Here is a 27,302-nt window from a genome sequence, read left to right on the forward strand (position 1 = left end):
AAAGTTGCATTTTGTCAGGTTCTTTCTAAAATTACACCAGTAATGTTTTAAATCCATTTCTCCACTTTTTCGCAAGTCATCAGTATCTGAATCTACCAGGTGTACTGGGCTTCTGTGGTACAGCCTCACAACCGGGGGTAAATGAGTTCGACATTCCTCATATATAATTGCACTGTAGAACTTCCATTTGTAGGAAAAAACTAAACAGATCTAGAAAAATACATTTGTAAAATACCGAACCACAGAGAGGTAATTGCAAAAATGGAGAAAAAACAATCAAAATACTAATAAATTGAAAAATGAAGTGAAACAAAGTCCACTAATATAGATGTTAGGAAAAACATCTAAAAATAACGAATATTTTAATGGAATGTATGCAGAAGGTACCCCTGAAAAAACAATTCAGAGACCAGCACCTGAAAATATTATCAAATGTAGAGGGTTCTTAGCTCCCTAAGAGTTGCTATAGAGAAAAATGTGGAAAAAAGAAAAAGAAATGCCCCAAAGGGAAGGAAGAGGACCAAGGCTCACCAATCACTGAATTTGGGTGCTGAATTCGGAATTTTCTTGGGGCTGCTCTGGGCACCACATTGCTGAATAACTCATTAAAAGTTCCTTTTCAAAATGTTAGTCTTTTGCATTGGGTCCAAGAAACAGACTTTTAAAAAAATTCTGACCTTAGTGAATATTAATTTCACTTTTTTCTAAGATATTGGGTACAAATCAGTATAATTCTATTAACTATGAATATGTAAACATGAATGAAAGATTAGTAAGTCATTTCTTTTAAATTATGTGAAATACCAGTAAAGATTCATATCTGATAAAATTTATTATAATTCTGCTTACTTAATTTTCTGTGTATAAACTCTCTCCCCAACAGAGGTCTTTATGGGTTTGTTTTCAATTTAAATACTTAATTTAGGACCCCAGCAGTGTACCTCTGTAATCTATTTTTAAACAGGTGTTCTGTGTAGAAAACTCAGTGGTCTATTGCCTAGTTGGTTTTTTTTTGGCGTTACGCGGGCCTCTCACTGCTGCGGCCTCTCCCACTGTGGAGCACAGGCCCCGGACGCACAGGCTCAGCGGCCACGGCTCACGGGCCCAGCCGCTCCGCGGCATGTGGGATCTTCCTGGACCGGGGCACGAACCCGTGTCCCCTGCATTAGCAGGCGGACCCTCAACCACTGCGCCACCAGAGAAGCCCTGTCTAGTTGTTTTGAACTTGGCTGGTGCTATTTGATTTTGAAATTCATGTGGGAGAAGAAAAATAATGTTTCCTCTACTCTTCTGACTTCTCAGTTGAGACCCCTGTAACAAAAGACAGATTGCTAAGAGAAAAACGACAGAAGTTTATTAACATGGGTACCTCATGAGTACATGGGAGATACCCAGGGAAAAATGAGTACTTTTCCCAGGAGGCATACTGTTCCACCCTTCATTAGCAGCCCCAGATGTCTTGAAGAGCTTAACGGGGACCGGTGGAGTCTGACTTGCCCTTGCCTTTGCCCGCAGGTGCACCCTGAGCGTGACCCTGGAGCAGGCCATCATTCTGGCCAGAAGCCACGGACTGCCTCCTTGCTACATCATGCAGGCTACAGATGTGATGCGGAAGCAGGTGAGTCTCACAACACATTTTAGGAAGCTGTTTCTCATGCCCTGGACTTGAAGGTTCCTTGGTTCATTTATCAGGTGTCTGACAGGTACCTGGGTGTGGCAGGCACTTTTCCAGGCTCAGAAAATGAGTGGTGAACAAGAAACACTGATTCTCAGGGAAGAAGACCATGCAGGCATCTGAGGGTTCTCCAAGAAGCTTAGACAACCTGAGAAAAGGGAAGTCTAAGAGGTAACCTGATGGAAGAAGGGGAGGTGGCCAGGCAAATGGACAGGACTGGATTTGGGGCAGCGTAAACTACAAGATAGAAGGACATATGGGCTTCCCTGGTGGCGCAGTGGTTAAGAATCCGCCTGCCAATGCAGGGGACGCGGGTTCGAGCCCTGGTCCGGGAAGCTCCCACATGCCTCAGAGCAACTAAGCCCGTACACCACAACTGCTGAGCCTGCGCTCTAGAGCCCGTGAGACACAACTACTGAGCCTGCACTCTAGAGCCCATGCTCTGCAACAAGAGAAGCCACCACAATGAGAAATCCACGTGCCGCAACTAGAGAAAGCCCGCGTGCAGCAACGAAGACCCAACGCAGCCAAAAATAAATAAATAAATAAATAAATAAATTTTTAAAAAGAAGGACGTGACATTTTCTGGGAAAGGCAGGTGATTTAGGAAGGCTGGGGAAGAGGGAGGGGCAAGGAGGAAGAGGACAGAGTTGAGGGCCCTGCTTGCTTCTGGAGATCTCAACGGGACTTCCGCACCGTGCTAAGAAGTTTGTGCCTTATTCTGAAGATAACGAGCGTACCTCGAATTTTCCTGCAGAAGATGAAGAGCTGCCTTTGGACTGTCTTTAGGTCACTGAAGTACTTATAGGTGAGAATATACTCTTACAAAGTGAATGAACTTTCTTTTTTTTTTTTGGCTGTGCCCCACGGCTTGCGGGATCTTAGTTCCCTGACTGGGGATTGAACCCGCGCCCTCAGCAGTGAAAGTTTGGAGTCCTGACCGCTGGACCACCAGGGAATTCCCTGAACTTTCTGTACAATAGCTCAGTAGTATTTTAAGTGTGGTAGTTTGGTTTTGAACCCTTAAGATGCTTTAAAAAGCTAACAAAAAATGCACTAACCTCCAATGTACCGATTATTAGGAAAATGTGCTTAATCTAGTAGAAAAAACACAGGTCAGTAGAGAGACAAAAGAAGTTAAAAGACATCAATTTTATATTTTATTCTTCCACCTTTTATTAGGGCTACCTCAGCAAATTGATTTAACAAGTCTCTCTACTTGCTGATTGGGTTTGAATTATCCAGTGATAGTGAGTGACTTAATTTTTAAGACATGCTTTTGTAATTATGTCTGCTTTATTTACTAAAGACTTAATGTATAACTCTCAAGCAAACATATAAATCCCTATGGATTTGCTCCCAAGATTACACTACAGAATGTCAACCAAGTCAAAAGAAAAATCCATGGAAACAGTCCTGAGTGAGGCCGGTGCCCAGCCTGGGGCCTGCAGAGATGAGGTAGAGCAAGCACATTGGTGCTTCGGGTTGAGAACTGCAGAGGTGAATATTGAAAACCAAGATCTCACAAGGTCCAAGAGGGATTTGCTAAGTAAAGGTCAGATCCTTGAGAAGCACATGACACAGTGTGGTTTGGCTGGAAAAGGGCAAATACAGATGCAAATGCCAGCAGGTTTGGGAAGGACTTTTTTGGTACATCTTCAAATTTGGTTTTAAAAAGTTGATCAAAGTAAACTTGTGATTATCCGTATCAGGGATGGGATTTGGGTGCTAAAACATACAGCAAGAGATTAAGCTTTCTGTTTCACTCTGTTGCCGTTAGAGTGAGTTTGCAGTAAGACTTGGAGGAGCGCTCTCCAAGGGAAGACTAAGAGACTGATAATTGATCTTTTTTTTTTTCTTTTTTACCGCAAGACTAAGAGACTGATAATTGATCTTTATTTTTCTTTTTTACGGCAAGACTAAGAGACTGATAACTGATCTTTTTTTTCTTTTTAAGTAAAGTTATTTATTTATTTTTGGTTGTGTTGGGTCTTCGTTGCTTTGCGTGGGCTTTCTTTAGTTGCAGCGGGCGGGGGCTACTTTTCATTATGGTGCATGGGCTTCTCATTGTGGCAGCCTCTCTTGTTGCAGAGCATGGGGTCTAGGCACATGGGCTTCAGCAGTTGTGGGACACGGGCTCAGTAGTTGCAGCCCATGGGCTTAGTTGCTCCGCAGCATGTGGCATCTTCCTGGACTGGGAACTCAAACCCATGTCCCCTGCATTGGGAGGCGGATTCTTAACCACTGTGCCACCAGGGAAGCCCCGATAAGTGATCTTTTTAAGAATAATCCAGTAAAGAGGTCATTATGAGTTGGCTACATATACATTCTTACTACGTGGATTTGAATAATCAAAACCTTTAACTTCTTACAACTGAAAACTGAGATAGAGAAGATAAAGATGAGAAAGGTAAAAACAATATTACCTAGGCCTTAATGACTTATTTAACTGGTTCAAGCCTCTTTAAAGTTTATTTGTGTATTAATTAACTAATAATAAATGATTATTAATTATTAGTTATTAATATATCTTATATTTATAAAGTATAATTTTAAAAGACTGAAAACTTATGAAGTTGGTAAGTTGATTTCTAAACTGCAGTATTTTTCAGTGTTTATCACTCCCTCCTCCTCATTTTTGTTAATAAATCCACTTAGGATGGGTAGCTTCCTACCTTTGTTGCTTGTTTCTCTGCTCCAAGTTATGACACCTCCAAGTGGTTCTCAGACAAAGACCTGATTTTTCCCTTCTTTGTGAAAGATCATGGAACCTCAGGTCCTCTCTTCATAGAAATTGGGGTGGACTGGTGCCCAGAGGAACACCAGTCCTTGTGTGGCCGACCCTCTTTCAAGTATGCAGCAGTTACAGGCACTGGGATTAAGGGCTAGGATCCAACCTACAAGCCATCTCTTACCCATGTGGGATCTGAGTAGTTCGAGCACAAGTGTGAAACAAAAATCTAACTTTTCTGACCCTTCTGTCTTTTAATCATTTAGATTCAGCTTTCCAGAGACCGAATGGTTAGAATGTTTACCTGGTTAATGAATAATATTTTCTAAGATCTTTAGTTTCTTTTTGAAGAACAAGGAGCTTTTCAGCATGATTTACCGTTCTTATTTCTAACTGCAGTGTAGACCTCCCTCCATATTTGCCACGGTTTGGTTCTAGGAGCCCCTACAGCTAACAAGTCCTGGGATGCTTGAGTCCTTTACATAAAATGGTGGAGGAGCACAGTGAATACCGTTGGCCCCCCGTATCCGCGGGTTTTGAGTCCATGGATTCACATCCACTGTGGATCAGTGACACAGTTGATTGAATCTGCAGATGCAAAACCCACAAACATGGTGGCCAACTGTATAGTTTTCATGAACAGATTTCATGTATGTAGTTTTAATAGAGTTGTTTTAATTATCTGGTTGAGTTAGAAGAAAAGATAAAAGAAGGGAAAGGTACTATGCCCCTTGCAATTTGTGGGTAATGATTATAATAATCCTAGGCAGCATTTTTACACAACCAACTGATACGATTAACGGATGGTTTGAGGACTTCCCTGGAGGTCCAATGGTTAAAACTCCGTGCTCCCAATGCAGGAGGCACGGGTTCGATCCCTGGTTGGGGAACTAAGATCCTGCATGCCACGCAGTGTGGCAAAAAAAAAAAAAAAAAAAAAAAAAAACAGCAATGGTTTGCGGTAGAAGCTCTAATTTACATTATAAGCTTAAAGTCTCCTAGCCTCTAAATTATGTGTTCCAAGTATTTTTTGGTAGACGTCTACCCCAAATTCTTTTCTGACCCTTTGAATAAAAATTTGGATTCTGAAGAATTCTGTCTCCTGACCTCCAGTATCAGGGCTTTATACTGAGCACTAAGGACAAAGAGCAAGGACGATGCGCTTCTTGCCTAGCCTCGTGGCGGACATGTGTGGGCAGATCATCACGGTGCACCCATAGGCAAGTGCTCTCTGGGGTGCACAACCTCAGTGCATGAGGACGTAAAAGAGGGAACAAGTAAACGAGTGGACTGTGAGCCCCTGAATGGCTGGGACACCGAGTGTATGTCATGATGGTACATTAATACCCAGTATAGAGTAAATGCTAAGTGATGTTTAGTCCATGAATTAGGTCTCCCTAGGAGAACTAGAAAAAGGCTTCATGCAGAAAGTAAATAGGCGATAGTAGCCAAGAGCACAGATTCGAGGGCCACGCACCCTCAGCTTGAATCCCAGCTCCAGTGTTTACTGTCTGTGTGATTTGAGGAAAGACTCTTAGCTTCTCTGTTGCTTCGTTTCCTCATTATTAAGACAAAGATAATAATGGTATAATGCTTACTTCATACTGTTGTTTTGAGGCTTGAATACTGAATGCATTTAAAACAGTACCTAATATAGTGAATGACCAACCAATAATTGATTTGGGCCTTGGAGGATAAATGTGATGCAGACATGTAGGGAAAAGGACAGAGAGGGTGTTTAGTAGAGGGGAAACATGAGCAAGGTGTAAAAATGCAAGTCTCTGGCACATTGAGTATAAGAAGAATTATATGGCTGAATTCCAAATGGAGTATACCAGCAGATGTGTTCAGCATGATGAGCTTCAATTTTATTTGAAACCTTTTAAGCTAAAATCTTTCTAGAAATTATTTAATGGAATATCATGAGACTAAAGACAAAAATAATTATACAAAAATACCATACTCCAGTTAGTAAATCTATTTCTCACAGGGATACAATTTAGAGATTCTAAAACTAGTTAATGTCTTTGGTAGGACTGAACAAATAAGTAAGTATATTGTAAATATTGAGAGTCAGGTTTCTTACTGTCTGAGAAAGAAGTTACAAACAAGGAAAGGGAGAAGCCTGGAATTTAGAATGAACCCTGGGGTGCTAGATTGGAACCAGAAGTGTCAGCTTGAATGCATGGACACATACACACATACACACACACACAGATATAGATAGATGTAGAAAGAAATATAGATGTTTGAGTATGTTTACACTAATCAACTAGCTCAGCCCACTGAGAAGACCTAGAAGCAGTTACACACCAGTAGTAGTAATAGGCGTACCCACTGTCCAGATATTGAGTTCTAAATATCATTCTCCATTAAAAAGAGCCAGGGATTCAGGCAGTGTGGGAAGACACCGAGTTAGTGTCTCCCCACAACTAGGGCGCCTGCTGGCCTTTGGTGGGAGACCCTGAGGCCCAAGGAGATAGGAGGAACTCCCAAGTGAACTGGTAGGGTGGGGGGAATAAGAGGGGAGGAGAAGTGGAGGCCAGACAGTATTGGTGCCTCTGAGGCCGGGGAGATCAGGAGAGGCATGCAGGAGGTGCCCTCCAGGAGGAGTGGGAGAACGGAGGGTGTTTATCCTGCCTACTCGGGCCCAGGGAGCCTGCTAGGTTCCAAGGTGAGGTCCCCAGCCTTCTGAGACCAGGGGTGGGGGGCACACCTGGCTGCTTCTGTTTCTTGAGCCTAAGCTCCAACCCCAACAGCCCCCAGGGCCTTTTATAGCCCAGACAGTCTTAAGTATATGCCCCGCCCACCACCCAAACCTCACCCTTGCTTAGGTGCCGCCCTCCACAGCCAAGGCCTTGACCCCCCCTTTATTTTTCTTTTCCTTCCCCCTCTTTTGTTATTATTGTGGTACTGTTGTACGTTCCAGCTGTTGATTCATCTATATTTTTATTTTTAGATTCTTTCTAACATATCTGTTAGTTTCCTAGTCTAATTTTATTTTTCACTTTGTTATTGTTTTTTATTTTTATTTTTATTTTTTTTAACCATCCCATGTGGCTTGCAGTATCTTGGTTCATAAGCTGGGGGCTGGGCCAAAGCTTTTGCAGTGGGAGCTCTGAGTCCAAACCACTGGATTAACGGAGAACCTCAGACCCCATGGAATATTCATCGGAGTGAGGTTTCATGGAGGTCCTCATCTCATCACCAAGACCCAGCTCTATCCAATAGCCTACAAGCTCCAGTGTTGGAAGCCTCAAGCAAAACAACCAATAAGACAGGAACACAATTCCACTCATAAAAAAATAAATGAGATGGCAAAAAAATACGTCACAGATGAAGGAACAAGGTAAAAACCTACAAGACCAAATAAATGAAGAGGAAATAGGCAATCTACCTGAAAAAGAATTCAGAGTAATGATAGTAAAGATGAAAAATAGAAATAGAATGGAGGCACAGACTGAGAAAATACAAGAAATGTTTAACAAAAATCTAGAAGAACTAAAGGACAAACAAACAGATAACACAATAACTGAAATGAAAATTAGGAGGACTCAATAACAGAATAACTGAGGCAGAAGAACGAATAAGTGAGCTGGAAGACAAAATGCTGGAAATAACTGCCAAGGAGCAGAATAAAGAAAAATAAGTGAAAAGAATTGAAGACAATCTCAGGGACCTCTGGGACTACACTAAATGCACCAACATTCGAATTATTGGGGTTGCAGAAGAAGAAGAGAAAAAGAAAGTGTCTGAGAAAATATTTGAAGAGATTATAGTCAAAAAACTTCCCTACCATGGGAAAGGAAATAGTCACCCAAGTCCAGGAAGCACAGAGAGTCCCATACAAGATAAACCCTAGGAAAAACACACCAAGATACATATTAATCAAACTAACAAAAATTAAATTCAAAGAAAAAATATTAAAAGCAGCAAGGGAAAAACAAAAAATAACATACAAAGGAATCCCCATAAGGTTATCAGCTGAGTTTTCAGCAGAAACTCTGCAGGCCAGAAGGGAGTGGCAGGATATACTTAAAGTGATGAAAGAGAAAAACATACAACCAAGATTACTCTACCCAGCAAGGATCTCATTCAGATTTTACAGAGAAATCAAAAGCTCTTCAGGCAGGCAAAAGCTAAGAGAATTCAGCACCACCAAACCAGCTTTACAACAAATGCTAAAGAAAGTTCTCTGGGGGGAAAACACAACAGAAGAAAAAGACCCACATAAACAAATCCAAAACAGTTAAGAAGATGGTGATAGGAACATGCATATTGACAATAACCTTGAATGTAAATGGATTAAATGCCCCAACAAAAAGACACAGACTGGCTGAATGGATACAAAAAGAAGATCCATGTATATGCTGTCTACAAGAGACCCACTTCAGACCTAGGGACACATCCAGACTGAAAGTGAAGCGATGGAAAAAGATATTCCATGCAAATGGAAATCAAAAGAAAGCTGGAGTATCAATACTAATATCACATAAAATAGACTTTAAAATAAAGACTGATACAAGAGATAAGGAGGGACACTACATAATGATCGAAGGATCAATCCAAGAAGAAGATATAACAATTATAAATGTTTACGCACCCAACATAGGAGCACCTCAGTACATAAGGCAAATGCTAACAACCATGGAAGGGGAAATTGACAGTAACACAATAATAGAAGGGGACTTTAACACCCCACTTACACCAATGGACAGATCATCCAAAATGAAAATAAATACGGAAACACAAGCTTTAAAGGACACAATAGACCAGATAGATTTAATTGATATTTACAGAACATTCCACCCAAAAGTGGCAGAATACATTTTCTTTTCAACTGCATATGGAACATTCCCCAGGGTAGATCACATCTTGGGTCACGAGTCAAGCCTCAGAAAATTTAAGAAAATTGAAATCGTATCAAGCATCTTTTCTGACCACAACACTATGAGATTAGAAATCAGTTACAGGAAAAAACTGTAAAAAACACAAATACATGAAGGCTAAACAGTGTGCTACTAAATAATCAAGAGATCACTGAAGAAATCAAAGAAGAAATTGAAAAATACATAGAAACTAATGACAACGAAAACACGATGACCCAAAACCTATGGGATGCAGCAAAGGCAGTTCTAAGAGGGAAGTTTATAGCAATTCAATCCCACCTCAAGAAACAAGAAAAATCTCAAATAAACAATCTAACCCTACACTTCAAACAACTAGAGAAAGAAGAACAAAGAAAACCCAAAGTCTGTAGAAGGAAAGAAATCATAAAGATCAGAGCAGAAGTAAATGAAATAGAAACAAAACAATAGCAAAGATAAATAAAACTAAAAGCAGTTTCTCTGAGAACATAAACAAAATTGATAAACCCTTAACCAGACTCATCAAGAAAAAAAGGGAGAGGACACAAATCTATAAAATTAGAAATGAGAAAGGAGAAATCACAACTGACACCTCAGAAATACAAAAGATTATAAGAGACTACTACAAACAACTCTATGTCAGTAAAATGGACAAGCACGAAGAAATGGACAAATTCTTGGAAAGGTACAATTTCCCAAGACTGAACCAGGAAGAATTGGAAAATATAAACAGACCTATCACAAGCACTGAAATTGAAACTGTAATTTAAAATCTTCCAACAAACAAAAGTCCAGGACCAGATGGCTTCACAGGTGAATTCTGTCACACATTTAGAGAAGAGCTAACACTGATCCTTCTCAAACTCTTCCAAAAAATTGCAGAGGGAGAAACACTTCCAAGTTCATTCTACGAAGCCGACATCACCTTGACATCCAAACCAGAAAAAGATATCACAAAAAAGAGAAAAGTATAGACCAATATCACTGATGAACATACTTGCAAAAATCCTGAACAAAATACTAGCAAACAGAATCCAATAGCACATTAAAAGGATCATATACCATGATCAAGTGAAAGACCACTTGATCATGAAAGACCAAGGAAGCCTGAGGAATTGTCGCAGATTGGAGGAGACCATGAAGATACAAAGACAAAATGCAGTGTGGGATCCTGGATTGGATTCTGGGGTAGAAAAGGAGGACATTAGTGGAGGGAAATGGGGAAATGTGAATAAGACATGCAGCTTAGCTAATAGCATTTCCTGGTTTTGATCATCATACTGTGATTAAGTGAAGGGTTAAAATTAGAGGGAGTTTACCTGGGGGGTAAAGTATGTGACCTCTCTGTTCTGCTTGTAAGCTTTTCTCTAAGTCTAAAATTACTTCAAAATAGAGAGATTTTTTTAACTTCATAATTGCAATTCCTAAATTTCTTCCCATCTGTTTTTTTGCCATACACATCCCCTTTTCCCTATTTGCTTTCCTTTATTTGGTCCATCTTGAGAGAATATACTCTTTTCTTTTTCTTTCTTTCTTTTCTCCTTGTCTTTCTTCCCTTCCCATCCATCAGAATTTAGTAGCAGGGAGAGAGTTTTGGGTTTTTTAAACCACTCTCCTCCATTTATACTCAGCCCCAAACCCTGGTGTTTGTTTCTATGTAGTACCTCATTCCCCTTAGGAACTGAACAATGAATATTTATGAACTTGACAGATTTGCAAAGACTTTTTCATTGCTAAATCATTGCTAAAATACGTTATCTTTGTACTATAAACTTTGAGGCAGAATTCTTATATTTCAGAGATCCACATGCATATGCCTTGTCCAGAAATTGCTTTAAAGTGTTTAAGGAAGGATTTTCTTGATAAATACTATGAAGTTTAAAATAGCGAAATATTCAGCTAAGGACAAAACAGGCTGTATGCATATGATAGAACTGTGATTTCTGTTCCAGGAAAGTGGGGACACAGAGCAGGTATTTCTAGTCTGCTCCTTTCCTGTTTTCAGTGTCTTAAAAGTTAATTGCTTAAATATTGAATAAAGACATAGATGAGATAGTGGACAGGAAGCTGTCATTTTACCTTACTTTGAAATGATTTAGATGGCTTTTGAAATAAGTGTCAATCCTTTGAAACAATACATCAGTGTATTTTGATTCTTAAAAGCATTAATTCTGAAAATGCTCAGATGATTTCTTTCTTCTCATCGAGTCTCTCTTGATGTTAAATATAAATATATTGTTGCAGTCAATACTCTACACTCAAATGTTAATGGTATGTTAGATGGTTTCTAATACAATGTGGTTTCTAATAAATGTGGTTTCCTAATAATAAAATGGTTTCTAATACAATGGCTAAAAGTGATTGTCCTTACTTCTTTCAGGGAGCAAGAGTTCAGAACACAGCAAAGAATTTGGGAGTCAGGGACCGGACCCCACAGTCTGCTCCGAGGTGAGTGACTCCCCGTGTCTGCTCTTTCCCAGGGGACTTGCCACCATTTCCCAGACAGTGTCACTTACAGCTAATGCAATGACCCCAGGATACACCCAGTGTAGTACTGAATATACTTACTCACGGAAATCAGCCTTGTAAGCATTTGGTGGCAAAATGTGATTAGGCTTAAATGCCCTCAGATTAAATGAAATTTTAGGTGAAGCAAACTTAGAGGTAACATTATCAACATTATTCTATTTTTCAAGTTCCTTCATGAATTCAAAAACAAAAATCCACACAAGTACTACTGAAATTTGTATTCCGACTGTGCCAAACCACCAAGGTGCCATTTCCATTTATACTTCTATGATCACATGTGCTGTTTCCTCTGGCGTGATCACCTGTCCCATCTGTGTCTGTATGAAAAACTGCTACATAAGCACAAAACCCAACTTAAGTACCATTTTCTCCTTGAAGCTTTGGTTGAGTTTTCTTCCTCTCTGTGTTCCCTTAGCATCTTGTATATTGATCCATTATAGCCCTGATGTGTTGCAGTGCATTGTTCCATGTCTCTCTGCCTAACCTGAATAAGAATTCTTTAGAGGCAGGGAATATTCTTTTCAGATTTTATTTATCTCTCATCATAGTGCCTATATAGTGCCTACATAGAATATTTGAACTGATTTCAAGAATGCATGAATGAATGAATGCATGAATGAATGAATGCGTGAGCTTTTTGTTCGTTATTCTACCAAACGTTCACAGTGCACGTATCATCATAAGAAAGGACTGTAATCCACCTTTAAAATAAATAAACATGGGAACAGCCATCAAAAATTTGATTTCCCTGGTGACATTAGGGTAGGCAGCCATCTATCTTGAAGTAGGGCAAAGGTAAATAATTTCTTTTACATTTGGTTGTTTTTATACATTTGCATTTTAACAAAAAGTAGCCCCCTCCAAGCACTGTCACAGATGAGACACTCTTTGTTTCTATTTACAAAGCAACTACCAGAGGGAGAAAGATGACTGCAGCATTTATGAAGTTCTGTTTCATTCTGAAAAACTATGTGGGCAGTGAAAGTACTTGCAAAAGGGAAAACATTTTCCCCCTGAAAGTAGATGGCATGCTCGTATTCTAATCGCATTTATTTTCAGTGCTGGCTCCTCACTGTCTTTAATCCTCAAGTCTTGTTAATGTTATCTTTCATAGTTGATTAGATTAGAATCTAAGACTTTCTGTTGCTAAAGAATCATTTCACATAGGCATTATCTCTCCAGCACCTTAGCAGTCATGGTATATTTGGATAATAAACCCAGTGAAGCTTTAAAATTCCAATAAGAAAGCAATATAATGGCTCAGCGAGGTCTTCTTAGCTGGGGCTTATAAACAGTGGGGATAAGACTTAAGCATCCTGATCAATAAACCAATGTGCAAGCTCAATATGAGAAAAGAAACTGATGAGCTCACTTTGTTTTTTATTGCGTTACGTTTAAAACACTTGAAACACAATAAAACCCGCCAGTTCTGAAGTTGACATATTTTACAAGGGGGTAACAGCCCTGAGAGAGAAATCTAGAGTAATTTTTCAGTTTTAGTTTTGCTTTCATTCATTCTACAAATATTTTTAGAGGACCTAAGAAATGAAAAGCATTCTGCTGTGCCCCATGGAGAATGTAAGCATGAGACAGAGATAGTTCCGGCCCTCAGGGAACTTTTAGTTAAAGAGGGATGAGTGAAACACAACCACAAGAAAAGGGAGAAAGTGAGAAGCACTCTGTGAGGGTGCAGAGAGGATGCTAAGTACCACAGAGCATCTGGGAACCAGGATTCATATCCCAAAGAGAGCAAAGTGAAGAACACATATGTCTCTCAAGGCCAGGCTCTCCAAGGCAAGACTCGGGTAATGTTTCTGGAAACATCTTCACGGAGATAGTTTGCTGTCTCTGACTGACATAAATATTTGAGTCATATCCCCAACGAATCTCTATTATAGTTTTCCTTTCTCCATTCACTGCCTTTCATTTTTAAAAAATTCACTCAGCAAACATATATTGAATTTCTGCTGTGTGTTTGTAGATGTCAGGCACTTTGATAAAAGCTAGGGATAAAGACATAATCCCCTCTACCAATCAGTGAGGTGTCATAGAGCAACACTGAATAAAATGAAACTAGTGTACAGTGTGTGTGTGTGTGTGTGTGTGTGTGTATGTGATAAGAACCATGACAGTGCAGCCGCTATGAAAAACAGTATGGAGCTTCCTTAAAAAACTAAAGTTGAACTACCATACGATCCAGCAATTTCACTCCTGGGCATGTATCTGGAAAAAACAAAAACACTAATTTGAAAAGATACATGCACCCCAATGTTCATAGCAGCACTATTTACAATAGCAAGACATGGCATCAACCCATGCCCATCAACAGACAAACTGACTTAAAAAGATGTGGTATATGTGTGTTTGTGTATACACATACACACACACACACACACACACACACACACACACACACACACACACACACACTGGAATATTACTCAGCCATAAAAAAGAATGAAATTCTGCCATTTGCAACCATGTGGGTGGACCTAGAGAATATTATGCTGAGTGAAATTAGTCATACAGAGAAAGACAAATACTATGTGATATCACTTATATGTGGAATCTAAAAAATAATACAAATGAATGTGTATATAAAATAGAACCAGACTCACAGACATAGAAAACAAACTTGTGGCTACCAAAGAGGAGAGGGAACAGGGAGGGACAAATTAGACACACAGGATAATATATACAAATACTATATATAAAATAGATAAACAACAAGGATCTCTTGTATAGCACAGGGAACTACACCCATTATCTTGTAATAACCTATAATGGAATAAAGCCACAAAAATACTGAATCACTATGCTCTACACCTTAAACTAACACAATAGTGTAAAGCAACTATACTTCAATTTAAAAAAAAAGAACCATCACAGGAATGGCACAGATTGCCATGGGAACACAGAGAAGGGGCACATAACTCAGCCCAAGGATGGAGGGGAGAAGCTGCAGAGCATTCATTCCCCAGGCAGCGTGGTAATCAATGTCTTCCTCAGCTGATGCAGTGACACCAATGCCTAGAGAACACATCACATTCTGAGAACTCCACCTAGATCTCTATGACTGATGGTTGAATGTGGTTTAAGCGTGATGCAGGGTGAGGCTGGAGACATAGGCAGGGGCTGGATCAGGAAGAGACTTGTGCAAGATATTGAAGAGTCTTGATTTTAACTTGAAGACAATAAGGAGCCATTAATAAACAATCTTGCTGGAAGATTTGGATTTTAGAATTTATGTCTGGCAACATTAGGAGGAGCCATTTGGGGACAACTAAGACTGAAGGTAGCAGATGCTTTGGACACTAATTGGATGTAGGAAGTTAGTGAAAAGGAAGACTGTAGGATGACCACCAAATCTTTGGCTTGGATGACCATGGTGAAAGGTTCTAGTCACTGAGATAGTAGATGGAGGAAAAAGAGCATGCGTGGGAAAGATGATGAGCTTGACTTGGTGGTATTGCAGTAAAGTGCAGCTGGGCATCCACGTGGAGATGTTTTTGTGGGCGATCGATACAAATGAGGTTCCTCTTCCTTGTAACTAGCATATATTGGCTGGCCAGAACAATAAGCATATCTTCACCAAGAACCAGATGTAATGGTGCACTGACCTTATTTTCTATTGCATTACACACTTTGGAAACTATTGTGTAATGAAAATTTGATTTTCTTTATTTACATACTTGGGAGACAGCATATTGTAGTGGTTAAAAGGGAAAAAAATGATTTTGGGTCCCGTTCCTGCCAGGTGACCTTATTTAGTCAGGTTATTTATCTTCTCTGAGACAGTTTTTGCCCTCTGTTAAATTGGGAGAATTGCCTTGGGTCAGAGTATTATTGATAATTTAGCCTTGAATAGAGGCATTCACTTTGTGGTCTCCTTTATAAACGCAGGTTTTATCTGTGCCATGTAGAAAGATGAAGGGCACGATCTATAGACTGAAGTTTGAAAGTTCTATTCTCTGCAGACTTGAATGTGGGCTGGAAATACCAGCTCCAGGATGGCTGCCTGAGCCCAACAGGAAAAGGAGAAAGTGGAGCCAGAAAGAAACGCTTTTCGTGCAGGGCCCTGATGTGCACGAGTGGGATGTGAATACGGCAGGGGCTCCCAAATGTTGGGCAAAGTCCTCCCATGACCTAACTATTTAGCTGACAAAAAGCATATGCCTCGGGCTTCCCTGGTGGCGCAGTGGTTGAGCGTCCGCCTGCCGATGCAGGGGACGCGGGTTCGTGCCCGGGTCCAGGAGGATCCCACGTGCCGCGGAGCGGCTGGGCCCGTGAGCCATGGCCGCTGAGCCTGTGCTTCTGGAGCCTGTGCTCTGTGGCGGGAGAGGCCACAGCAGTGAGAGGCCCGTGTACCACAAAAAAAAAAAAAAAAAAAAAAAAAGCAAATGCCTCAGCAGAGAGCAAAAGTCCAACTCTTACCTGTTACATTTTACTCACAAACTTCGTCTTCCTGTGCTCAGTTCCCAAAGCCCCCCAGTTTCCATTACAGACGTGTCTGAGCTCGGATAACCCTGTGTTACTTCCAAGAAGCCTCCCCCAAAGCTGCATCTGCCCAGCTCTGCAGTACCCAGAGCTGTTATTTTATTAGGTGATCACAGGCAGTAGCCTCTTCTCCAATTTGCGAGACAGACATTGCAAAGACTGCTCTACGCAGTGGCATTAGTTACATTATGTGGAAACGTGCAGTGCAAGGTAATGGAAAGTGACGTCTTAGCCCAGATCTCAAGGCATAGGTCATGCCACCCAGCTGACTGTTCCTGTTCTACGTAAGTCCACTGTGACTTTTCACTCATTAAGCAGCACTTTCGGGGAAATAAAATGATAGAAATTAAAGAGGAGAAGAACTTTCCCACCATTCTTTTATTCCAGCCCTGGGAACGCAGTTTGAAGCAGCACCATATCCTTCAGCTGCAAAGGCAGCTTTGAGGAATATCAGCTCAGTTGAATGTATTCTTTTCTCCGGGAAGGATGAAATAAGTTTTCTGATGTGAGATGTCCTTATTTCAGCGTTCATTTTCTTCCATGGAGCTGACATGTACAGTATTAACCACCTTCCAGACTCCAAAGGCAGTAACTTCTTCTCTGTGTTTCCAGAGTAGGAAAGTTCATTTTGTTGACAAGGTTTCTAACTCAATAGTAAGTCCTTTTCATTCTCTCCCCTTTGATTTCGAATGACCATGGCATTAAATGTTGAAGGGAAAGGAAATGTATAATTGGATAAATTTGTCAACAACTCATTTAAAGTGTGTTCAATTTCATCCGCAAAAGAGAGTGAGTCGCCGCAGCAAATCCTGGGTTTGGAGTGCTTTTAAACTGGAGCAAAGTTGAAATCTGCACCTTAAATTTTTAGATCATCAGACAAAGCTCTGAAGTAGGACCAGCGTGGCCATGGACATTGCTGAGGACCTACAGGCTCACAACCAGCCACCTTAGATCAGCTTGCATTCTCTGAGGTTCGGCCTGAATAGTGGGTGTGCCCTGGGTATTACTGTTGCAGTGGTTATATCCCCCTTTCTTTGAGTTCTGGACTTAGGATTCAACCATTCAGAAAAACGTGGAGCGCTAGAACTTGTATAAACCTACTAGTTCAGTCCCCTGAGCTTTGCCTTCATGCTGTGTGGTTTCAAAATACGAGACCTGCGATGCAAAGGGAGAGCATCTTGGAGCATCTCTGCCAGTTCAAATGGATTCCTTAGTCCACTTGAATCTCCACCTGATTCTGCTGACAGATGAGTGACAGTGTGGGCAGAGCTGGACAGGTATTGCTTAGGAAACACCAGCTAATTGTGCCTTGGTATTCAGGCCTCAGGACGGTACCACGTCAGCCTAGCCATGACCAACTGCCAGCACCGCCAGGATAGTACAAAATGAAGCAAATTTCTAAGACAAGTCAGAAAATCAGTAACCCTTAAGAGGTAGATGCTCTCTCGCTACGAGATCATCATGATAGACATGATGGTAATTATCATCTCCTAGAATTCGGAGAGTCGCTTTTGCTACCAGCAAGGTTGAGCAGCCTGTGTTGGCAGCACTGGAACAGAAGCAGCTGGTGTAAAAACGGCAGCGCTGCCTAATCGATAGGCATCTAGATGTGCAAAGAGACATTGGTGTTGTGTAATAACAGAACCGGAGTTTTGGAGTTTGCTAAGGCGCAGGCAATTTTTAGTGAAATTGGTGATAGGATCATGACTGACTCCCAAACCAAGAAATTATTGTCAGTGTATTTATTATACAAATAAAAACATGTCAAGCAATGTCAATATGCCGGGCTGTTGTCACACCTTCCCATGCCTTTTGTAGGCTGTACAAGCTGTGTGAGCCTCCTCCCCCAGTTGGAGAAGAATGAGGAGAATCTCCACGGAACCAGGCAAGCAGAAGCTTCTGAACACTGGACTAGACAAAGGATGTGCTGGCTAAACTTTCTCCACTCAACATAAAAAAATGGATTTTTTTTTTCTCTTGGTCTTTCATCATGGTGTAAATAATTAATGTTCAGCTTGTACTTAGATATCTGTGCTGGAAATGGATGGAAGTCCATTCAGACAACTCAGCTTCACAAACCAGTCTTTCATGTGTGTCAACGTGAATTATTCATCCCTGGAGATTACATTAAAAAATGCCAGAGATAAAAACATTAACCATTGTACCTCCTTTCCCATTTATTAAAATTATTGTATTGTGTTTGCTTTCGTTTTCTCCAAATGGAGCATGTTATGTTGGATATTTCCGTTTGAAGAAGTCTGTCATTGAAGAAATGTGGTCACACTTTCCGGGTCACCACACAGAAATGTGACAGACAGTAGAGACTGGGTGCCTTAGGTTTTCTGTCTCCCACTTGCATCTGAGAAAGTAGCTTGCGGGTGAAAGGTGACGAGCATCCTTTACTCTTTCCAAGGGAGTGTTTCTCAGTAGAGGAGAAGAGAGCTGATTGAGGTCTCCAGCAAGACCTTCTTCCAGCTGCTTTCAGGGACCCTTTATGCTCGTGGACAGTTCCAGGGAACCATGCTGTCCTTGACCTCTGAAGTGGGCGTGGCTTCCTTGGGCGATGAGTCCTGATGCTGCGCTGTAGGTGTCCAGGAGATGGGGAGAGGCAGGGATTGGGGAGGGTTGGAAGGAAGACTAGGGTGAAGGAGGGAAAAATAAGCCTATTTAAAAGTCAACCTTTAAATTTGAACGATACCTAAAGCTCTTATTTTATTAAAGGCTTTCATATGAGATGTCAGACTCCTAAAAGAATACACCATGCTGAGTGTTTTTCTATCAAGGTAATATATATATGAGATGAGAAAATAAAGCTTTATTTGTTGAACTTTAAAGGGACTATTAGAGACCTTGATAATTTATGAAAGTACAAGGTGTATTCTATTTTCATTCTAAAGTTTACATAATGTTTATCCTTTCTACATTGATAAAATAACATTGTTTTTTAGCATAATGAATATAGTAATATTGATTTTTAAATCTGTAATTTTCAAAACAATTAAAATGCCCTTACTGTGATTGTGATACTTAAGTGGATTTAGACTAATTGCTTATGCGAAATGCTTTTCATAACTAAAGTATATAAAAACCATTATGAAATTTTAATTTATGAAATTTGATAATAGTTTTCAAACACTTATTAAAAAAACTTTCATCACTAGCAGTTGTGTATCGAATAACAGAAGTACTGCGTTGCGTATACATGAGGCCTTTATATACTGGTCAAATTAATAATAAATGTTATTCAGCACAGAAGCACTTAAGACTTTTATGATAAGTACACATCTATAATGAAAAATAAAGAAACCAACATCAGAGATTTCAGAGAAAAAGTTGAACACTTTGAATCTAATGAAGATATGACCTTAATTTAGATATCTACATGAAACATATTCTTCACTTTCAGGGGTTTAACATTTTTGATACAATTGCAAGTGATCCTGAAGGTCCATGAAATTAGTAAATTGTGATTTTCCTGTACTGAAATTTTGATTACATTTAACACAGGGCTAATGAGTGAGTAAAACTGATTAACTAGCAAGTACTTTTCATGTTGTCATTATTGTTTTCTAATCACTACCCTAGAAGTAGTGTTCCTTATTAGAAGCATGAAGGGATCACTTAAACATTTCAGTTGTACTTTGCTGTTTCGTAGGGGAAAACCATCTGCTATTGTAGTATTTACAAATTAGCATATTTTAACATCTAATCTCTATATAATAGGGTTACTTAATATTGTTTTAAGGGTTAAACATGGTGTAAGTGTACCATCTATCAGAGTGCTTGGCACTTATTACAATCTCAAAAGTTAGTGATGACTTATATTACCATCAGTCACTGTGATTTTTTATTGTAATAAAAACTGTAGCTAAAACCTAAGTAATTTCTACCTGCCAAGCAATAGGTCCAGGTGCTTCACCCATAACTTTGTTGTTATTACTTCATTAATCCTAATGGTGATTTGAGGTGATATTCTTTGCATCACCCCCATTTAACCATTGAGGAAGTAAAGTAAAGAATAGTCCAGTGACTTGCCCAAGATCATATGGCTGACAAGTGGTAGAACCAGGATTTGAACCCAGGAAGTCTGCCTTCTTAATACATTGTGCTGCTTTTCCTTATTAATATAGGAAATGTAATATAACCAATTATTTGTTAGTAAAGTTGGAGTTATGTGTGGTGTGGGCCATTAAATTATACATCTTATATTGAGGAATAAATGAATGGAAATGTGTAAAATGCCTTTAATATATGAAAACCATAGGATTTCCTGGACATTTTACCATTCTGGATACACATTATGAGGTAACCCAATGCTATTGCAATCTGAAAAAACATGATATATCCCTCATAATTGAAGATAACAATTTTAGTTATGTTTTGAAAGTCTGGAATAGTACATTATATAAAATTTGACTATGATTCCAAAACAGTGATAACAGTAAAAAATGTCAAATGAGTGAATTAATAAAGACAACTCTTCAACACCATGATGTACCTCTGTGTGACGTCGGACATTGAACTGACCTTGAGTTTTTAGATGAGATCAGGTATGTTCAGGGTGGTATGACCATAGACTGGCCTTGAGTTTTTAGAATGGGTTTACCTCAGCGCTCACATACTCCTCTGCAAGCAGTGTACCTTTAAACGTTACAAAAGCCTGCTAACAGTTCTTGCAAATTCTGCTGACTTTGAAGTTCTGAGTTTGGACATCTGCCTCTCTCCACCTAAAAGGGAAGGTCACACCTGGAAATTTTGGTTCTTAATATGGGACTGATTCATAAATACTTGTTAACTAGTCATCCATGGTCAATAAATCTTAAACATTCCATCATATCTTATAAAGTTTTCTCATTAAGTATTATGAAATTTAATATGTTATTGAAAGTGTGAGTAATTTGAAGAGACTAGAATTTTGCATCTACTTCCATTACATTTAACAAGAAAGAAAGAAAAAGAGGGAAGGAAGGAAGGAGGGAAAGAGAGAGAGAAAGAAAAAGAAAGAAAGGAAAGAAGAGAAAGAAAGATGGAGGAAGGAAGGAAGGGAGGAACTTTTGTACTAGTTTTACTTATATTGGGTATGTAATTTTGAATTTAGAGTATAAGCTTTATTTTATGAACCAATATCCCCATTTTAGAAGTCTCACACTATTTTCTGTCTTTTCAAATCACATTCTGCCAGTGGCTTAGATTCACTGTGTGTTCGGTGGCCACTGTTATTGCAGCAACAATGTTCAATTTAAAAGTAGGTTAATTTCTCATGATACTATAATACATATGATGTTATATTGGTATTGGTTCTGACTCTATTCATTTAAATTTTGTGATAGTTAAATTCAGAATGAAATGATACTGACCTTGGCACTAACTGTAAAAGCCAAGAAAATGAATGGGTAAAAAAATCCCTAGGGGATATTAACTCATTTAAAAAACCAAACTATTTTCAACCCTTTGGATGCATTTTAACAGCAAAAACTAATGTTTATTGACTTGGAAGCATTGAGTTGAGTTAGTTACTTTATGTATTTGAAAATAATAAATTTGCAATTAGAACACCAAAGTATTCTTTCATTAGTTCACGTAGATCTTTTCCTGTGTAGCATGATTTAGTGCAGAATAGAGGGCAGATTTTTATTCATCTATATTTTCAGTAAAACATAAGATTGAAATTTAAAATGAGTAACCTTAATTTAAGTTATCTTCATTTACATTTTACTTTAAAGGTCATTTTTAGATTTTCTTCACCAGTTATATTTAGTAATAATGAAACTAGCCTTTATCATGTGACTAAACTGCTTCTGAATTTTCAGAAACTATGTTTCATTTTTAAAGGCTTATTTTTAAGTGAATTGTCATACAAAATTATACCTCAGTTACTTTCCCAAAGTGAGTAGTAATTTCATTAACATGTATATATATTAATATTAACCAGTTTGCCAAAAGAATTGTCAGTTGCCCTGCATAAACATGAAAGCAAAAGCTTTGGAAATGATTTAGGATGATCTGAACCTCGATTAAGAAAAATATTCTGAACTTTATCAACTTTTTTGAAGGGTTAGGGATGAGCCTCAGAAAAGTTTCACCCTTGATGAAGCAGATGGGGTAAAGTTCCAGCAGGCATCTGGGCCAAGAGTGGGCTTAGGCTGGTTCCTTTTACATACAGTGGCCATAACCTTTGTAGGTGCTGCAATTCCATAATAGTTATCATGGTTAGTCTTTTGTTTTCAAAACTTTTACTACTTAAAAGCTTTGCTTTTAACAGTGATCTCAGCATTCATATTGCCAAGCTGTGCTGTGCAGACACATGGCCTACTTCACTCAGGATAGCGTGCTTCTCTCACCGAGAAGAGATGTCTGAAGTCTACTAGGTGTACTAAGATAGATATATATATATATATATATTTATAATGTTTTGTTTTTACAGTAATACATTATAAAACTTACTTAGATTCTTCTGTCTTATTTTGTATGAAGGTATGAACCATGTACTTGTTCAATATATTGAATGTCTGTCTAAATATGCCGTAAGCATACCTGGTAGGCCATCTTTTGATCACTGGCACTAGTTTGCTGCTCCATCTGGAGTCTATTGACCTGGCTTTGCCGTCAGAAGAAGTAGCCAATTAAGAACAAAATTGTTGAATTTTGATAGTTCTAGTTTGACTAGCTAATTTGGGGTGCAAACAACAGAATAAATGTTATCCACTCATGTTCATTCAACAAACGTGTTTGAGAATTCACTTTGTAAAAGGCACAGCCAGTTGGCCTCATTTATGTGTTGCGTGTATTTGGTTCAAAAATATTCACAGTATCTCCTCTGTGTTAATCTCCTCTGTGTCTTTTACTTGGAATGATATTATTTGTAACACAAACCTATTCTAATACCATGTAGGTATATATACTGTGTGAAGTCAAGTAAGTAAGTAAAATGCCCTAGAAAAAGTACATTTAAATTTGAGCATCTAATGCCTCAAGCAAATTTACTAGAGTTTCAGATAAATATATATTTTTGTAACTGCCAAGTAAATGAGTAGAACATAGCTTTTTGTTTAAAAAATATTTTTATAAGTATTCATTTACACAGTATTCATTATTTTCAACATTAAAATATCAAACTGGTTGTATAAATAGTGATTCTTTTGAATATATTCATATTTAATATTGTATAACACCCAAACTGTAATGACAGTTTCATCCAGATATATTATTATAGTAGTCTGTTTTTCCTTTGTAAAATATATGTGTAACATAGTTTCAATCACTCAGTATTTTGTGTGTGGTTAAAATGATCAAGTGTATTATGTATTTTATATCATTTATTTTTGTCGGCATAAAAGACTAGAATAGTAACATTGTATTATACATGTCAAAAATAATAAAGAGAAATGTAGTACGACCATCTCAGTTTCTATCCATTTAAATTTAACTAATTTCTATTATGTTCTCACCTGTTTAGGAGACACAAATATCCATGAAACAGAGCTTTTCACCCTTTAAGAATTCACAAGCTCAGTAGAAGAAATTTGATAAACATGTGAAACAAGTCTACAAATATGAACCAAGGTGAGTTGTAGAGACAGTGACTGTTAGAAAAAGAAGCTAAATATGAGCAGGAAAGCTTCATGGAAGATAAGAGACAGTGTGTTCCCTGAATTAACTAGCCAATCTACCAGGGTTTATTCAGTACCTGTTATGGATAAGCCTCTAGCCTAGTTGCATAATATATGCAATTATAAATGCATATAATTCCCACACTCTGCAGTTAAAGAACTTGGTATATATCGATGATTAATGCAGTGCACAAACCAAAATAGTAACTACCAATATAAGGCAATACACACTAATATAAAATGAGAGGTAAGGGCTTCCCTGGTGGCGCAGTGGTTGAGAATCCGCCTGCCGATGCAGGGGATACGGGTTCGTGCCCCGGTCTGGGAAGATCCCACATGCCGCGGAGCGGCTGGGCCCGTGAGCCATGGCCGCTGGGCCTGCGCATCCGGAGCCTGTGCCCCGCAACGGGAGAGGCCACAGCAGTGAGAGGCCCACATACCACAAAAAAAAAAATAAAATAAAATAAAAATAAATAAATTAAAAAAAAATAAAATGAGAGGTAAGACAATGAAAAATGGGTACTATAGAAATTCGAGGAATTTATCAATAGATTGAATCCAATATCTCTTTATGGTACACCTAGGAATTACTTTTCAGGTACTGAGCTAAGCTGCCTATTTAATCCTTAGAAACATATATGGCTATTGCACATGTGGAGTTTACCATCTAGAAGGGGAAGACTGACAAAAAAATACAGAAATAATGAGATGGCTAGGTCAGCTTTCAGCATGTGTAAGATTAAGCAATGGAAGAAGGGAATGCAACCTTTTTAATAAAAACACCGTGCATACAGGCGAGATGCAAATGTGCCAGATATTTTGGTGAGTTGGTGAGTAGATCAGTTTGGATAGAGGATTAAGATTTGCGAATGTGGTAGCTAATGAAGTTGAGCTTTTTTCCTGTGTTTTTGGCTATTAATATAATGCTTTTTAGGAACTGTCTGTTTAGATGCACATTTTTACTGAGTTTGTTGCTTTTTATTATTGCTTTATAAAGCTCCCAGAAAAAACTATAATTTGAAAAGATACATGCACCCCAGTGTTCATTGCAGCACTATTTACAATAGCCAAGACATGGAAACAACCTAAATGTCCATTGACAGATGAATGGATAAAGAAGATTTGGTGTATATATACCCATGGAGAATTAGCCATAAAAAAAGAATGAAATAATGCCACTTGCAGCAACATGGATGGACCTAGAGATTATTATAGTAAGAGATTACTATAGTAAGTGAAGTAAATCAAGGACAAATATATGATGTCTCTTATATGTGGAATCAATAAAAAGAGATACAAATGAACTTATTTACAAAACAGAAATAGACCCACAGACATAGAAAGCAAACTTATGGTTACCAAAGGGGAAAAGGGAGAGGGGATAAATTAGCAGTTTGGGATTAACATATACACACTACCGTATGTAAAATAGATAAACAACAAGAATCTACTATATAGCACAAGGAACTATACTCAGTATTTTGCAATAACCTATAATGGAAAAAAATCTGAAAAAGAATCACTGTGCTGTACACCTGAAACTAACACAACATTGTAAATCAACTATACTTCAATAACCAAAAAAAAAGATTTGTGGATGTGATTAGAGAGAGATCTGGATAGAAAAAAAGGTTGAATCTGGATGCTATAGGTCTCTGAATGCCAGACTAAGAAGTCTGGACATTTTACATGTTAAGAAAATTGAGATATCTAGTTCATAACAGTAATAAAGAATTATGAAATCCCAGTGAGAAGTTTGAAAAATGTGTATGTTGTTGACTGGTATAGGCTACCTCATAAAAGTGAAAAGAAATAATCATTGGTTGGAAACAAAAATCAATAACTAAATTTGATCTTTTGGATATTGCTGGTATACTGAGATTGCAAATATAATACAGTAATAAGAAGAAAATAGAATCAACAAACAGAGGCTATTTGTTTTAGAACAGTGTTCCAGACACTGGTGTTCCCGAGATGCTATTAGGTGACATACACACACACACACACACACAATGTATTTTGTGATCCAAATAGATTTAAGAAACACAGAATTAAGCAGATTTCTTTATCATAGGACTTCTCTGACCTTTTAGTGTACTTATGAAAATCATGATTTTGGAAAAGAGAGGTGGGATGTTGTGTTTCCCAGCTGACCAGAAGACAGGACATGTTTCATAGAAGATTTGCTGATATTTTCTTAGAATACTAATATTTGGCAGAGCACAATGTGGGAAAACTCTTCTAAAAACTTCATGATAACACAAAGGGGAAAAAAGGTAAGCAAGAGATGGAGCGGCCATTTATTACCTGGTTGGGGGTGGGGTGCCATTAAGGCTTAAAGGAAGAACTGACAAATATTTTTTTTTTGGTTATCTATTTTTTAAAAAATTTTATTGCAGTATAGGTGATTCGCAATGTTGTGTTAGTTTCAGGTGTACAGCAAAGGAACTGATAAATATTGACATAAATGAACAGTAACAGTAGATTAGAATTATAATCCGGTTGTGATATTGTCACCATTCTTCCATGTTCAGGATATTAGGGGCTCGGATGAGGTTATTCCACAGAGAAATGCAGATGGCTCCTCTCCCTTCTCATCATCTCAGCTCTGTAATATGATGAGACGTTAGGGTAGAGGACATTTTAGTAAGTCAACAATTGGCACCAGTTTGCCAAGTTTTTTGGACTAAATTTGTAATTCTCCATGGCCATGTCCAGGGTGTCTTGTTAAGATGACTTAAAGGTAAAAGACCAATTTTCTCTTCACAAAAGGTATTTTAAAATATGTTAAGTGTGGAGTTTTCTAGACTGACATTGGTCTGCCATTTGAACATGATCTGAATGCAGTAATACAAATATCTCACTGATATTTTGAAGCTGGCTCTTGATAATACGAACCCTCAGGTCATCTCCAAGATTCCTTGGGATCAGGAATTTTCCAGTGGACCCTCTTCACTGTTAATTAAAGTGAACAAATGGGAGAAAGTTTCAGTATAAAACTGTCTAGAAATTCAGCAAGTCGCAGAGTTCCTCGACCCTCCGCCCTTAACTCACTATCTTGCTTTTACTTAGGAGAGTCCTGTGAATTCCTTGTCAGAAAAGTGATAAAATATATTATTCCAGGGCTGTGTGCTTGGAGAAAAAGGCAGTGATCACCACATGATATATAGTAGAGTGTTCTTTTTAGGGCACTTTAGTGCAGAAGGATGAGGACAAGTGGGGATATAAATGATGGTCCAAGAATGACTAAGGATGTACAGGGACAGATTGCCAGGAAATATTAGGTCTGTTAAAAATTGCTGCCACTCAAACTGCCCTCATGTTGACTCACTGTTAAAAATGTTTATCTCAGTCAGAGGTTAGAAGTTAAGATGTTACCTAACTTTAGCAAT

General features: G+C 38.6%; 1 protein-coding gene across 3 annotated transcripts in view; it reads left to right on the forward strand.

Moving 5' to 3' along the window:
- The window catches only part of PREX2 (phosphatidylinositol-3,4,5-trisphosphate dependent Rac exchange factor 2), a 286,917-nt gene extending 263,054 nt beyond the window's left edge, over positions 1-23,863 (forward strand). For 2 of the 3 annotated variants that reach the window (XM_059042584.2, XM_067017095.1), the window contains exons 38-40: positions 1,516-1,618; positions 11,655-11,722; positions 18,119-21,290. In XM_059042584.2, coding sequence (XP_058898567.1) covers positions 1,516-1,618; positions 11,655-11,722; positions 18,119-18,164 — 217 coding nt within the window. In that variant the 3' untranslated portion in view covers positions 18,165-21,290. Of the gene's footprint in view, positions 1-1,515; positions 1,619-11,654; positions 11,723-18,118; positions 21,291-23,756 lie in introns of those variants that run through there. The other variant, XM_067017094.1, reaches the window with a different exon arrangement.
- Positions 23,864-27,302: the final 3,439 nt, after the last annotated feature.

The sequence above is a fragment of the Kogia breviceps genome, chromosome 17 (genome assembly GCF_026419965.1).
Source record: "Kogia breviceps isolate mKogBre1 chromosome 17, mKogBre1 haplotype 1, whole genome shotgun sequence".
NCBI lineage: Eukaryota > Metazoa > Chordata > Mammalia > Artiodactyla > Physeteridae > Kogia > Kogia breviceps.